The sequence below is a fragment of the Filicampus tigris genome, chromosome 10, assembly GCF_054856515.1.
Source record: "Filicampus tigris isolate MCC_2025a chromosome 10, RoL_Ftig_1.0, whole genome shotgun sequence".
Taxonomy (NCBI): Eukaryota; Metazoa; Chordata; class Actinopteri; order Syngnathiformes; family Syngnathidae; genus Filicampus; species Filicampus tigris.
In genome coordinates this window covers 11023704-11040284 of record NC_141226.1, presented here as the reverse complement: position 1 = coordinate 11040284, position 16581 = coordinate 11023704, and the positions used below count along the sequence as shown (strand labels likewise).

General features: G+C 39.6%; 1 protein-coding gene across 2 annotated transcripts in view; it reads left to right on the top strand.

Moving 5' to 3' along the window:
* The first annotated feature begins 8886 nt into the window (after nt 1-8886).
* The window catches only part of LOC147140805 (collagen alpha-1(XI) chain-like), a 79838-nt gene continuing 72143 nt past the window's right edge, over nt 8887-16581 (top strand). For both annotated transcript variants that reach the window (XM_086042954.1, XM_086042952.1), the window contains exon 1: nt 8887-9160. In XM_086042954.1, the coding sequence (XP_085899080.1) occupies nt 9052-9160 (109 nt within the window). In that variant the 5' untranslated portion in view covers nt 8887-9051. The remainder of the gene's footprint in view (nt 9161-16581) is intronic.

The following is a 16581-nucleotide window of genomic DNA, read 5'->3' as shown; positions in this document are numbered from 1 at the left end:
GCGCTGCCGCTGTTGTCGTGAGCACATTCGGCGACGACGACCGCTCCTTCCACCGCCATCTTTTTGGCCGCCGTTGATTCAAGTCTTCAATTCGAGACCACATGAAACCCGAGATACTCAAGCTTTACATTATCAAAGACTTCGCCACTTAGCCCAATGTCAGGCGGAGCCTTTCATTACAGTCGGAACAAGTGAAACGACCGCCCACTTCATCTCTTAAAATGTCACTCGTGATAGCCGAGGTTGTATTTCTTTTTTTTTTATGCCTCTTTACTGACAGATGCCTCAACATTATATGGGACATTTATGACCCCTTAAAAGACATTATTGATCCCCTGGAGGATTTTTTATGTTCCCTGTACATACGAAAACAGAAGTGTATTCATATTGGGAAAACTCATTTAGGAACATTCTGTATGGTACATATTGTAGGTGTGCAGTTCCGACACGGAACATGTTGGGTAAGTGCCGGGAAGTCTAACTACCTGAATTTCTAGCCACACGCTACTCTGAAAACAAATTCTGTACTGCTCAGCTTCTGGCTAGAAGATGTTGTGGCTAGTGATATGCTTTTGTCGGATCGTGAAACTTAACTTGTTTGAAACGGTATCACGCCAACTTGAAACTTAAAAGTCATTTAAAATGCCATTTTGACATACATTCATTTTTTGGACTTCAGAGGGTCGCGACATGCAGCATTTCGGTATCAGCATACGTTGTCACTCACATACCAATAGAAAGCATGCTTCAATGACCACCATACTCAGCGTTTTTTAAATTGGTTGTTTTAAAATACATCACCAAGCAGTTTTTTCCCCCATGCCCTACTAATATTTACCATAATTTTGACTTCACTGTGTTACAGTAGTTAAAGAGAAAGTTAAGTCAAAATCTTTCATTAAATAATATGTGCTATGCTCGCCCTCTTGTCCTAACACGGCATTCTGATTAGTATTGGGATTGTGGACTATGAATTAATCAGGATTTTGCTGCTTAATCCATATTCCACAAAGACAATACTATGCCTCTTTTAGGCATAATATGCCTTGAATACAAATTTCGGTTCTCTTCGGAAACGCTCTGGAGTCATCCGGGCATATCCTGAAGTGTCTGTTCTTCTCCGTTTTTGTGAGATCATGTGTGATCACGAGAGATTACTGTCTTGGAGAACTTAATTTTGAGACTGATGCTGGGACAGAGTCTTATGTGAATGTGTGTGCTGCCGTCTGTTGGGATTATCAGAGAACATCACACACAACACGACCAAAACTGTTTAATGCCTGATTTTCTGTTTTCATTGTGTGTCTGTCATAAAATTGCTATAGATTTTTTTCTAAAAGTCCTTCTGTGGGCCTAAGCCATTTTTCTGTCTTGCATGGATATTGAATTTGACAAAGGATGACTTTACTGTATAAAACCATAGACGAGGTAGGTCCACCGCGTGCGGGTATAACAAGCAAGCCCAGACATATGTCCACTCCACCCAGTCGTTCGGAGTCCCTCTCTTTAGTCGGAGTATTCAACGCATCATCAAAATTTGACTCGACTGGAACTCTAAGCCCTTTCTGAACTTCCGTGCGCTTCAGGGCAAAGTCGTAAAATAGCATGGCGAGGAAAGTTTACAGGCGGTTTACATAAGCGTTAAATGCTTCAAGCTGGTTGACCTTTAAGTCTTAGGGCGCACTCGCACTACTCGAACTGTGCCCACTTGTCACCTAAAGTTTGCTACGTGTGGCTAGTGTAAATGCTCTGACGCGTGTGCGTGTGTGTTTGTGTGTGGGTGCAATGTACAATTAATGCAATCGCTCGGTATTCATAACAACAACCTTGCACAAGAGAAATAAATATTAGAAAATTATCCATGGACTAAAAAAAAAGAGCAAGGCATGTTCGGTCCCGCAAATGCAATATAGTAGAAATGTCATTCGTTTAATGTGATAGCTCCTCTCATCAGTCATCTATGATAACCACCACCTTGCACTATAGAAATTTCAAAAATGACAAAAACAAAAAAAGTTAAAAAGTGTACATGTCATGATTAATGGCATCGCTTCTCTTATCAGTTATTAGCGAAACCGCCACTTTGTACAATGATACCTTGAGATACGAGTGACCCAACTAATGAAATTTTCGCGATACGAGCCATCGTTCGGCCCATTTTTTTTTTGCTTTGTCTTGTGAGCAGAAATTTGTATGAGCGCTTTAGTGTTACTCAACTCACTTCACAACAAGCAGCAGTGTGGCAGATGTGAAAAATTCTCCCAAAAGAGCCTTCACGCTGTTTAATGCCACTTCCGGTTGAAGTATGCTTTCAAACTAAACATTAAACACAGAGAATTACATGCTGTGCATTAAAATACAACAACTAACTTTGCTGCTAGCTTAATGCTAACACATAATTGGAAAAGCCATAGAATAGGCTTATGAATAGCATCAGTGTAGCCTTGTTATAACACTTCAAGCAATAGATATTTGAACATAAACGGTGGAGCAAAACATATAAAAAGATAACACCACTCACAGGCATATAGTCTTTATCCTCTCTAAAGAATGACTTACTACGGCGCATGTTTTAAAAGGGTTATTCTTATTAAAAAACACATGACAAACGTTTTTGTTGATTTTTTTGGTGAGGCTTATTGGATTATTGGCATTTCCATTCATTTCATTGGGGAAAGATGTTTTGAGATACTAGTGTTTTGAGTTTAAAAGTGTGTTCACAGAACAAAGTAGACTCATATCTCAAGGCACCACTGTACAATAGCAATGTAAAAAATGACTAAAACGGTCTGCATACTGAAATAAAAAATCCACGGGACTAATGTGCCCTCCGGTGATGTATATCATTAATGATGCAATCTCCCCTTAGGAGTTTCAATAATGCAGATAGCGATAGCACATTTCAAACCATCAGAATGACTCCCCCAATAAAAAAGCGGGTCAGTCAATTTTGGGAAGGCGGGTGGAACGTTGATTAAACATGTCTTTATCTACAACCAAAATACACATGAAAACTTTATTTTCACAGCCGCTCTACAACGACGGCATAATTACACATTGTCAGCCGGGCGCATGTTGGCACCGTATGCAATGCTTGTAATCACATGCCTCACATCTACAAAGAGTTGCCCCGCATGTCAAATCATCCCGAAAATTAAAGAGCAGCCATAGAAAAAAAGAACTTTAAGAAAAAGTCTGTACATTTTTCTGGGGCGTGTGACTTCATTTTCAAAGGGAAGCACAAAAATGTACATTCATTCTTCGAACAAGATGACCCTTTGGATTAAATTTAACATTTTGGGAGTACAGTCCCATGGGAAAGGCCTATGAAACTAAAGGATGAGGAAAAACAAGACCAACTTGACCAAGGATTCCCAAACTGGCGCATGGCATCCACAGAGGTGCATATGTATGAAAAGTTCCTCTTTAGATGGAAGTTTTGACTTCACATAGTATATTTTTTGGCTCCAAAAAGGCTTTGGGAGGCAGCATTATAAAAAGTCTACACCCCCTGTTTAATTGCCAGGTTTTTGTGATACATAAAAAATGAGACCATGATAAATTATTTCAATGGGTTTTCCAGCGTTAATGTGACCTTTGACCCTTACAACACAACTGAAGAAAATTTTTTCAAGATGGAAATAAAACTGAAATAATGTGATTGCACATGTGTGCACACCCTTAACTGGGCATGTGGCTGTGTCCAGTTAACCACATTCAAATTAATATTACATGACAGTCAGCACACACCTGACACCATTTAAAGTACTTCGAATGAACCCCAAATAAAGTTCAGAGGTCCAATTAGTTTTTGCTTGACTTTTTTTGCTTTCTAGCTGACACTGACTAGTACAGGCAGTCCTCGGGATGTACGGTACTCAACCTACGTCGTTTTGACTTTGAGACGCCCTAGTTTCGTCTGATATTTTGTCTCCAGCCCGGCAGTGTATTTGTAAGAAAGAAAGCAGGATCTTCTAGCGATGCTGGTCCAGCCAAGAGGAAAGCAATTACGATGGAAATGAAGCTCGATATCATCAAAAGGTTGGAGAAAGGCGAGACGCCGATGAACATTGGACATTTATTTCGAGATTTGGGGGGTATTAATGTGTTACTTCTGATTTATGTGGAAATTCGGGTTATGTTGTCAGCGTAGGAATGGAACTCATTCGTAAACCGAGGACCGTTTTTATTTTGAACTGGTCTTAACTCCCTCCACATTGACCAACACTGCAATAAAGAGTTTGTTGGATTTACATTTTTAAAAAGTATGGACATTGGTTGCAAGCATTAAAATATTGTTTCACCAACAGGAATGTTGCACAAAGTAAGTTCATAGTCATGTCCGTGAAATGTGATTTTAAAACGTGCAACCTATGTCCATATTTTTTATGTAAATTCTCTTTTTTTTCAGTGAAGGCCCCAGTTCCAGCTGAAGAATAACAGCCCTAAAGAAGATGTAGCCATCACTGTTTTCCCACATGTGATTTGAAGTGTGTTTTTGCAAAATGTAGCCATATTTGGATGTTTTTCTGTGTAAGATAAGACTTCAATCATGCAACTTTAGCCCATAGCTCAGACAGATGAAGAAGATGGGAGATTGCTCTTAATTTGGAGGGACGTCCTTCTCGGTAATGACAATCTTATACCATATTTTCTCCACTTGATGATGACTGTCTTTATTGTGTTGCATGGAATATTTTTGGGTCTTTTCAAGCACATTTTATCGGATCTTGAACCGTTTTTCTTTAAATTTATGAAAGTATCGATTGGTAATTTTGAATCAAGGAAGTCGGAAAACATGGACGTAACTATTTTTAAGGGCAGTTTTGGCGGGGCAATGAAGACAGTTTTTTTTTATAAAACCTATTTTCATTGCTTGTTTGACTTCACACTTTCCCTAATACAACAGAGAGAATCAGTTAAAAATGTCAAAATCGTCATAAAGTGGAATTATAGGGTTTTTATTGTACTTCTCTCTTTCATTTTTCAAATACCCTCAATTTTATCGGCAAGAATTTGAATTGTTTTGGGATTCATCCCATTTTTTTTTTTTACAACTGCCCATTGTTTTCCATCCAGTGTGTATCCCTTAAGACAATAGGCTGAAGCAGCTGGCGTCCGCAGTGGCACTCGCACACACACCCGGCGGACCGCCACACGGCAAAATAGAGGTTGCTTGTGTGTCCAACAGGAGCCAAGCCTCTCTGAATGCTGCCGTGTGATTGGCTAGGAAATCTCCCCCTAGAAAAGGCAATAACAATGTCAAATTTGATGTATCTTTCATGCAATTGGCAGCGGATCCATTGACATTCTATTCTCTTGCTCCTGAAAGGGGGTCGTGTTACATTCCCGCCGATGTTATCAACACGTCAAAGCCCCGTCTTTTTTTTATATGGTGCCATAAAGTACCTGTTTGTGTCACAAAATGGTGCCATTTTGTGGAATGACTGTGTTTGCGAGCTTTAAACTACCGTGCGGTGGACGTTTAAAAAAGAAGCCCTTGATTAGGGTGAGGGAGAACATTGAGGATTTGGCTTTTATTGTATCCCCTCAGTTATGTGGCTTGTGTGAAAAAGCTTGGCTGAATCAAGTAGCACCGGGTTGCTACATGCTAACATTAGCTAGATAGAATGCCAAATAGACTAGACACTGGACACATCTCTACATCGAGAATATCCATAGATTTTTCATACATTTTCAAAAGCACTTGTCCTCTTTAGGGTTACTGGTGAGCTGGAGCGTTGCCCATCTGACTTTGGAGTGAGGGGCAGGGTACACAGTGGAGCAAATTGCAAAACCGGCAAATTGCAAGCTATCTGACAAACAATCATTCACATTTACTTATTGCAATGAGTCAAAACACAATGCCAAAGCAACAAGGAGCATCAGATGCAAGAAGTGGAACATTTGAGACTTGTCAAGTCAAACTCTAGACTCAAATCCTACACAGAATGCATTTTACTTGCTGAAGAGGAAACTTGAAGGGAGTGAACCCACAAAGGAATCCATCCCTCCATCCATTGACCAAAATAAAGAAAAGCTCTATAGAGAGTGGATGGATCATTTGCGGTTACTCCTTTTAAATCTCTTTTTTAATAGGTAAAATGCATTCGCTCTAGGGTTTAAGTTTGGAGATTGGCTTGACAAGTCTTTCATTTCTTGCACCTGGGTTACCTGGTGACCTTGTTTTTGCCATTATAGGGAGTTCTCGATTTATGAGAGGGTTCTATTCCTACAGCAGCCACCTAACCCGGTAGCCTAGTGGTTAGCATGTCTGCTTCCAAGTTCTGAGGTTCTGGGTTTGAGTTTCCAGCATGTGCATGTTCTCCCCGTGCTTGTATGACTTTTCTCCACGTACTGCGATTTCCTCCCACATCGCAAAAACATAATAGGTTTGTTCCTGGTCAGTAACATCTATCTTGCCTGAAGAAAAAGAAACAAACTAGGATTTGAAAAAGTGTTGTGTGCAAAAGGCCAAACATCTGTTAAATCTGTCAATATTTCATGAAAATTCTTTGAACGTCACTTTCTTGGATGCATTTGTAGGTGAAGCCTTGTTTCGTGGGTGTGGCCATCTCGGAAATGGGAGATGGTCTAGTGTTGCACTGATGAATCCAGAATGAATCCCCCCTTTATGTCAAATTTGAAACCAAACTTTGAGTTCAACCAGTACTCATCTGAAAGACGAGCATTTTCCCTAGCTTTTTCTGTGCTTAACATAAAAACGACAAACAGAGTTATCCCACAGTAGGTCTTGGAGTTCTGTAAGTGTTTCCAGGGTGTTCCGTTTTCGAGATTCCACTGCAGGGTTACCAGACGGCACTCATGTTTTTTCTTGCTTTCTTTCTTTTTTTTTTTTTTTTAATTATAATGCAAACCATTAACAACTTATATAAACTAGCATGGGTTAGCATTCCTCCAGGCTGTTTATAGCTTTTAAGAGCTGAAAGTAGTGTTGTTTGATTAGTGACAAGCACTCCACTTAGCGTCTGCATGCCGGCCTCTATGGCTTCCACCTGTGCTTCCATTTTGTCTTCCAGGTTTTTTTCCTGTTGTTTTTTTTTATCCACTAATTATTATCAGGCCTGAAGTCTGCAAGAGGAAGCTGGCAAGTCTGGAAAACATTTGGATTTTTGGCTACCGGGTGCTGTTTTTTTTTTTTTTCCTCCTATGAAAGCAGTGGCCCCTAAGAAAGCTGTTAAAACTCCATTTTGAAATGTCTACAATAACAAATCCGCCCCCTTTCTGCTTCATTTGCATTTCTGGTCAGCTGACTTGTCCTTCATTTTGTTTCATTTCCTGAAAAAACGTAGAAATAGTCTGGTCAGGTTCAAAGTTTGGCCCATCGTTGAAAATCAATTATGCTATGTATGCAAGGTTTCAAAGTAACCTTTCATTCTAAATGGTCCATACAATTTAAAAAGTTCAATTTGATGATCTGTGGTTATCATCACACTTTTACTTTGTACCATCACTTGTAGCCTTTTTTAATATCATCACAAAAAAGGCAACAAAAAAGCAAAATGTCAGGAATAGTGAACTCCATGTTTTCAGTCCACTAACAAAAGTTTCTCCAGTCATTCTTATGCTAGACGTTAGCAGAGCTGGGCATTCATCTATGCTTTAGTCCGTCTATGAGTTCCCACCTATATTTCAGACCCGCCCGGTCGGTCTGAGTCAGCCAAACGGCGTCGAGAACGGACTTTAGCGGTACCACGTCACACGCAGGTGCCCCTCTCCTGACACGCAGCCAAACAAATAAAAATTTAAAAATAAAACTGTCATATACCTTTCCAGTGTTGTATACAACATTTTGTTTTTATTTCACCGATCACCACCCTGTGCTTGTGTGTGTGTCTGTTGTTTTTATTTGATATTTTTCCTTTATTTGGCGGCGTGTCTGCTTGTGCGGCGCCAGCGTGTGACGTGAAAATTATGTTCTTGACGACGATTGGCTCTCGTCGATGAGGGACAGCCTGGGACCAGGCGGGTCGGCCGGAAATACTGTACCACCCAGAAGTTATAGACGTAAAGACGATGCCCAGCTCTGCGTTTTATTATTCATTATGCAAAATGTCGCAGTCAGTTCCTTTACTGATTCGATGATTATCTTCACACTTTTCATCATCAATGATCCTGTATGTCGCAGAAAGTTTTATTTCCTGTCAACACCTATCATTGCGATTTTTTGCCAATCATACCATATAACACTTTGAGTTCCATTTTTCCGTTCTATGATTATCATCACACTTTTCATCTCCAAAGTCCCCGCAGATCACAGTCAATTCCTTTTCCATTTCTGTGGTTATCATTACTCTTAAATCTTTGACTATCGAGTGTCTTAGTAATTTCCATTTCTTGTTCTGTTTATCATCACAACTTTGCCATCAATGACCCCATATATCGCAAACCTGTTCCTGTTCTATGGCTGCCATCAGACTTTTCCTCCCAGCCATCACTGACTCTTCTGTGAATTCAACATGAATTCTCACGAGATTTGCCAAACTCTCATGTTGATGATGCTTTAAACTTTGAAGTTTAATTTCATTTTTTTCACTTTTATATTTTTTTATTTTTTTTTTTACAGAATAGTTGAACACCACTTTTTCTCTTCACTTTTGGAAGGTTTTGATGTGATTCGGGAGGAGTTGCACCTGAAGCCAGTGATGCTCTGCTGAAAATGATGGAGGGGAGGGGAGGACCAAAGGGAGGTATAAGGGGCGGGGAAAAAACTTTCCAGAGTGGTGATTTGATGAACGGATGCTTTTCCTCCGTGAGTATCCTCCTCGTTGGCCTTCGTCCAACCCTTCTCAAGGAGCCTCCTGCATGTTTTTTTCATGACAGCGTTCCACCATCAGTGTGCTGCTGCGCTTGAAGAAAGGGGGAAGCCGGTCTGAAGCTTCTCGTCAGGCCGCCACAGGCATCGTCACTCCTCCCCCACATGGAGCTGTAGTAGTGCGAGCACACACACTTTTTCAGGGGGATTTATTTCAATTGAACTATTTCAATTTACCGACTAAAGTTCGTGCACCACTCGCGCGGGCGATCACCATGGAGACGCAGAGGCGGCCCGCCAGGTGGAGGACGAAAAGGTGCCTGCGGTGGTCCACGCTCACCGCCGTCGTCGTGTTAATTCTACAAACTGCATCTGTCCGAGCAGGTAAGAATCATTTTAATGCAAATTAAACTTCCAACCTTCCAAATCAGATGCTTGTTTTTTTGCGTTGTTACATTTATGGGTGAATTCTTGTCTTAATTGCTGGTTATGCGGCTCTTGCACCTTGCGTTTGCAGCTTTTGTTTAGTTGAACTCATGCGTCTTTACGCACAGTTAAACCTTCCTTAAACCCGTTTTACGATGAGTCACGTTCGACTTGCAACTGATTGAAGGTTTCGACCTGGCACACACGCACCCAAAATCCCACATTTTTAGGCGTGGTCCGCCAAGGTGAGTGATGATTTTGGACTCCTTGTGCATCAGACAAAAAAAAAAAAAACGGGTAAGGATGTCCTTTCATTCATGGTGAATGCTGTGCACTTGCTTTATTCTCATTCCTCTTGGTCATAAAACTGTTGCTTGTATTGTGGGGCTGCTCCATTTCTCCAGAGTTTTTTACACATGACTGTTACGCATGGACTAATGAAAACACATAAGTGAAATAATACAGAAAATGCTCATTTACAGTCGAAATAATCACATTTCTCATTACCCTGTAAAAAAACGGTCTAATTTCGTGATCATTGCCATAAAATGTTTTTAATTTTTTACATTGTTGAACTCTGAGGCATGGAATTCACATCCCAGCCTCTGGAAGGATATCTTTTCCATCTCTCCAATATTATCCAAGCCACCCCACCAACCCACACCAGAAAGCACCCCTCCCCAAAAGAAAGAAAGAAAAAGAAAAAAGAGGGGCGTTGATGGAAATGGAACAAAGGGGGGGTGGTTGGTGGACTATTTTGACTGGTTTAAAAACACATATGTGGGTCACATTAACGTCTAGCTTTGAAGAATATTGTTGGGGGAGCCAAAGAGGCATCCATACTGTGTGGCCTCTAGCCAGGAGTATAAAAATGCGCGCTTTGCTCGCTTTGTAATATTCATGCTTTCAAATATTGCTTTTTGGGGCTCATTTCAAAGCCAAAGACTTGGACATTTCTGAGAAGGTTGGCCTTTATTAGTCCCACAGTTGGCGAATTCTGATTTAAGTGGACAGTAAAAGAAACCAAAAATAGTACCTAACCTATCAGCAGCAAAACTAGTCAGCAGCAGTGTATTTGGAAAATATATGAACATAAAATACTATATATCCGGTCGATGACCATTGCAAACTCTGCATGACTAGATGCTATTTATCCAGAAGTGAACATGAAAAGCAGCAAAAATAGTCAGCAGCATTGTATGCGACAAAAAACGAAATGTATTACTCCTCTCTTTATCTACGAATGACAAACTGTACATCAGTGAATAGATTAGTGTTTCCAGAAGCAACAGCAAGATTAGTCAGCAGCATTATATGGGGAAATAAATGTCTAAATAGATTGTCTGGTCTGTATAAAGTAGTGTACAGCAGCAAGAAAAGCCAGCAGCATCCTGTTCCCAAAAACTATGGATGTATCAAGTTTATAAATGCCAAACTGTACATGAATAAATATGTATCATATACAGTATACATAAATCAATGTAACTAGCTGCAAGAATGTCAATTGCATTGCTTGTAGCAAAATAACCTATGCATGTTTCAAATAATTGTCTATAGATGAGTGAAAAGCTTTATGTGAATAGATGGTACAGTCAATATACAGATGTTAACAGCAGCAGAAATAGTCAGCCACATTCTATGTAACCAAAAACTACATTATTGAAAAATAGTGTATAATAGTCTATAATTAATTTTCGCAAGTCACCTACTGTATGTATCTATCAATAAATAGTCTATGTATGAATTGTGAATTGAATGTGAAGAAATGCAGATACTATAAACGCAGAAGTGGATGTGAGGAAGCAGCAATAATAGTCAGCACCAATGTATCTTTAAAAAAAAAACAATACCGGTACATTAATCAATAGTTCACATATTTATGAGCAGCTAACTGATTATGAGTGAATAGTACTTTTTCAAAAGTGAATGTTAACAGCAGCAAGAATCGTCAGCAGCAATGCATGTCTAATTTCTATACATGTATACATAAATTGTCTATTTATGAATGGGGAACTGGAGATGAAAAAAGTCAATTCTGTACTATATACATTATACAGAAGTTAATGTGAACAGCAGCAAGGATAGTCAGTAGCATTGTATGGAGCAAAAGTATGTCTCACCGGTCATTATGTATTACTGTACGGAAGATTGGATATGAATAAATAGATACTATACAGTATAATACAGAAGTCAAAAGCAGCCGCAATAGTCAGCAGGATTGGTAGTAAAAAAAAAAAGACATGTCCATGAGGGAACATATAATACTATTCAGAAGTGTATGTGAACAGCTTTAACAATAGTTTGCGAAGTTATACACTGTATATTGTGTAATCATCAAAACCCTTCCTGTCCCACCATGATTGAAATGCATGGAAGCTCACCATAATTGCATGATGTGCACACGCAAACATTTGTGGGGTCTCTTGGGGGGGCTGTTCAGGGGGGGAACTTTAATTGCTGTCATTGCTGCCAGACCTCATTAGAGTGCCTCTTGTCAAAGGGAAAGGAAAAAAGTCCCTGAGAGAAGATTCCCGTCTAATCACAGCTCAATCCCACATCAAACCGAGTAGTTGAGAATGGAAATTTTGCCTCCACGCCTGCCACTTTCCCTTGAAATGATTTTAATGAGTTATTTCTTCCTTTTGTTTCGTGTCTCTGCATGCACCTTAGGCAGGTTATCGCACTTTTTTTTCTCCTCACTTATTTCCAGGGGAGCTTGTTAACACGGCAGACATGCTGCTGCTGACACACGTTGACAAATGAGCTGCCTGAATGGCTCGCAAACACTCCATTAAAGCAGTCGCGGTTATTAGTCGATTATCTGTCGAGTTAGAGCTCGAGTGGCTGGAATGCTGGATCGGGACAGTGTGCCGTGCGGTGGAAAGAAGAAAAGCGAAGAAAGGAAAGTGGTGGGGAAAGTGGAGAGTGGGAATGGGGGTGGGTAGATGGGCGGGTGTCCTGAGCAATAGGCCACATCTGGAATATATGAGGCCTTGAGGTATGCAGTAATGCACAAAGGTATTCCCAAACTCTCAGAGAAGAAGCAGTAGCTCGGCACAGTATTCCAACAGACATATGCTCATTTCTTTTATATCAATATGTTCACTTTTTAACACACTTTTGATGGAACATTTAAAGTTCCCCTCTTGATTCATTGATATAATTTCTTTTTAAATACGATCCCCATGCATGAAGAAAAACAATCCCTGAAGGGTTTATAAATGTATTATTAAGTGTTTATTAATATGTAATACTTCGTGAAAACCAAATAAGTGCGTCAGTAGTTTAAACATACTTAATAACGTGTTGAAATTACTTAACTGGTTATTTAGTGTTTAATAACATCAATATCAATTAACTTGCAAACGGTTAGGTTCAGCATATATAACGGCTCAAATAAGGTATGTGCAAGCTCCTATCATACGTAAATCTTGTCTTACGATGTACAGTATAGCCATTTGTTATTTCTTTAGAGACCATATAGGTCATAACCACTTTATAAAGCATTTATGAACCCTGAATGAGGGCAACTAGTGTGGTAAGATTAATAATGATACACACAGAGGCGGAGCCATGGGTGGGCCTGGGTGCACACTTCAGGTTATTATTCAGTTTGTCATTTTATTTGAATATACGATGTGTCGGGACAGGAGGATTGTGCTCAGTGAGAGAAATATTCAGGCCCACCCTGATTTTCCAGGCCCACCCATTAGCCACGTTCTGGCTCCGCCCCTGGATACACAGTATAAAGCCTGGCTGCAAATGTCGTAGTAGTAGTAGCTTAATAATGATGTTATAAAAATCTTATAACTCACTAATAATCAGTTATAAATGAGTTAAATGTTTTACATTAGGCATTAGGAGTGTTTCACCAAAATATTATTTTACCGTATGACTAGTATTATAAAGTATTGAAAACATAGTTCATAAACATTTGATAAAGAATCATGTAGTTAATAACTGCTGTATAAAGTATTAATCGTACTAATAACTTATTTGTTAACCACTTTAAAAAGCATAAACACAGCAGTTAACAACCGCCATTAACGGAACCGCTGGAGCCTATCCCAGTTGTTTTGGGCAAGAGGTAGGGTACACCATGAACCGGTTAACAGCCAATCACAGGGCAAATCATTGATAAAATAGGTAATAACAACTTTTTAAATAATTAATAAACAATTTAATAACCACTTCAAAAATACTAATTACTTAATCACTTCATAAAATATTAATAAACTAGATAACACTTTCAAGCATTAACACACTATTAACACACTATTTAACCCATTATAAAGCATTAATAATCTAGTTAATAACCACTTTTTCAAACATTGATAGCCTAAGCATTAAAATTTTCAACCTTAATAAACTTGTTTAGAAGAAAGTTATAAATCATTAAAAAAAGTCATTAAAAACACTTCAAGTATTTATAAACAAGTTACTAACCACTTCATAATGCACTAATTAACGAGTTAATGAGCACTTTGTGAATCATTTAGAAAGTAGTTTAGAACCACTTAAATATTTTTTTTAAAAACTACCGGTAGTTAGTAACCACTTCGTAAAGTAATAATAAACTAGTTAATAACCACTTTAGAATTACTAAAGCCTTGCAAAGGGTGCTCAAAGAAGAGGTAGCAGAGAAAGTTGAGGCCATCCGAGTTTAGTCTTGTGTATGTTTTACTAAAGGGGGGGTGAGTGGTGCACAGGGAGTGGTGCCAGGCCCATAATGGCTTCAGCATGTGGACTTCAAGCTCCAGCAGAAGCCCCGCCACCACTCACCACCTCCCCGCACCCGTCCCAACCAAGCAGGCAGCCACCCATACAGGAACCGCACAATCAACACTTCCCTTGCTTCACGTGTCATCAGAAGAAAATAATGTCAAGCGGCGGATGTTTTAATTCTGCGTTTTTCAACATTAAAAATTTGTGAGTAATCAAAAGTCAAGGGGCGCACTTGCTTGGGGTGCGATCTTGTCCTGCTGAAAGATTTTCCCATGGAATTCCTCAGGGGGGATTTTGAGACATTGTTGGTCTTTTGCAGTAGACCCATCCTAATTCCTATTCCAGGAATCCACCATTTAAATTCTCAAATGGGGGGAAACATATACATTGTGACTTAAACAGCAAAAATAGAAAAATCACAGATTCTCCATACTCTTTGTTCGTTTTTCTGTCCGTACGTAAGCTTGACGGCTACTTCTTGATTCCTGAAGACTGCTCCGAGAACTTAGATCAGGAGTCTTCAATTCTGTTTCTCGCGTTCCACTGTCCTGCCTGTTTTCCATCTCTCCTTGCTGCAACACACCTGATTCAGAAAACGGGCAAGACAGCAGCCCTCGAGGAACAGGATTGAAGACCCCTGTCTTCGACCAGCAGGATTCATACCATTAACGATCTATAGCAGGGAGGAGCAATATCATCATGTGGCAAAAACTGAAAATAAATTACACGAACAAAAGTATTTTTTAGGTTTCCTAGTATGCTATCGTGCTGATTTCTGAAGACTGCGAACTGGACTCTCCTCTTTATATTCTGACATCGGCCTTTAGGATACAAAAGATAGCGCTGTTCCTCTAAGGTCTTAGTTGAGTCTTCATGAATATGGGCAGAAAACAGAGCATTTGAAGACTCCATGAATTTTCGACAATTTCAACAATTAAACGCTCTTCCACTAGTTGACAGAAGGTACAATTAACCTGTTTATCCACCTGTTGTCATACGTACAACACACTAATAACTTTGAGCTCAACTACGCAGGCACAAATTTCACAGTAAGTACATCGCAGGATTCTTCCTGGCTCGTCAAGAATATCAACTTCAATCAAATTTTATTTACATAGCACTTTTCATACATAGAAATGCAACTCAAGTCGCTGGAGAAATAAACTAATAGTTCTCTACTATTTGCGTTCTGAGGTACAGAAGGAAGTACGGTTCAAGTACCATTGGGAAGGATTTGTATTTTAGTGTGTTAGCTTACAGGCTCCTGCAATTTATCGACAATGACCGAATACACAACAGTAAGATAGATGAATCTCCACCATCAAAGAAAGCTGCCGTTAGTTGTTGTTTTGTCATTTTCACTCATTATTTTGAGTGGGACATGATCAAAGCAGTCTAAAAGTGGACCGTACCAATCTATCACCCAAGCACGTACGAGAACAAATGTGCCAAAATACAAGTTCTGACATTTTTTGTGTGTTTGTTATGCAGTTCAGATGCGAAGTGACCTTAAACAACACTTTCACGGCACAAACGCAATCAGTTGGCCTCATTTCCCCTCTTATCATCGCTGCAATAAGTAGTCACATGACAGGAAATGGACGCAAAATGGGGATTTGCCTGAGGAATGCAGTGTGTATTATTTAGAGAGGGGGCGAGACAAGAAGACAAGAAAAGAGTCGTTTGGCGAGTGTTAAATAGTTTGGATGGTTGCCGAAACAGCAACAAGGGAGCCTTATAAACCTGTAATATTCTAGAAATAATATAAGGCGGTTGAGTATTATTATTTCATGTTTTCACGGGACCTTGCGGCACCTCCGTTTCAGATGGGGATTTAATGGTGTGTGTGTGTGTCGGGGTCGGGGGGGGGCGTATTTTAAAGTTTTATATAAATATATTAAATGATAATGTTTTGTTTATGTGGTTCTTGACATGTATGGAATGAACTAAAAAATAAAGGAAATAGAAATTGTTTCTCTTGATAGAAAAATAAAACTTAAATACCTATTTTGTCTTTTAAAGAAGAAAACAACCCAAACATATTTTTTTCAAGAATATGTTCCCAGCAGGCCCACTATTTGAAACACGGCAGTCAGATTAATATTGCGTATGTGGAATATGAGTCAAACAGCAAAATCCGCTCGTTTTTAGCCATCTCATCTGGGGCAGCCATTTTGCCACCTTGCGTCGACTGAAATTTACATCATAGTTGCTCAGGTAATGACCAATCACGACTCAGCTTCAGAAAACATGTCAGCCCCCAGAGATGGCTAAAGCGGTTGGATTAACTCTTATTCCACAAACGCAACATTAAATAAGAATGCCTTGTTTCAACTATTGGGCTTGTATGGAACATATTCTTGAAACAAAGTGTTTGTGGAATATGAGTTAAGCAGCAAAATGCACCCGCTTTTAGCCATCTCAAGGGGCGGCCATTTTGTCACTTCTGTCGAATGAAAATTACATCACAGATGCTCAGGGCTCAGATAACAACGAATCATGGCACAGCTTCGGAAAACAGGTGAGCCGTGATTGGTTGTTACCTGTGCCCTGAGCAAGTGTGATGTCATTTTTAGTCCAGGTGAGCCGTGATTGGTTGTTACCTGAGCCCTGAGCAAGTGTGATGTCATTTTTAGTCCACAGAAGTGACAAAA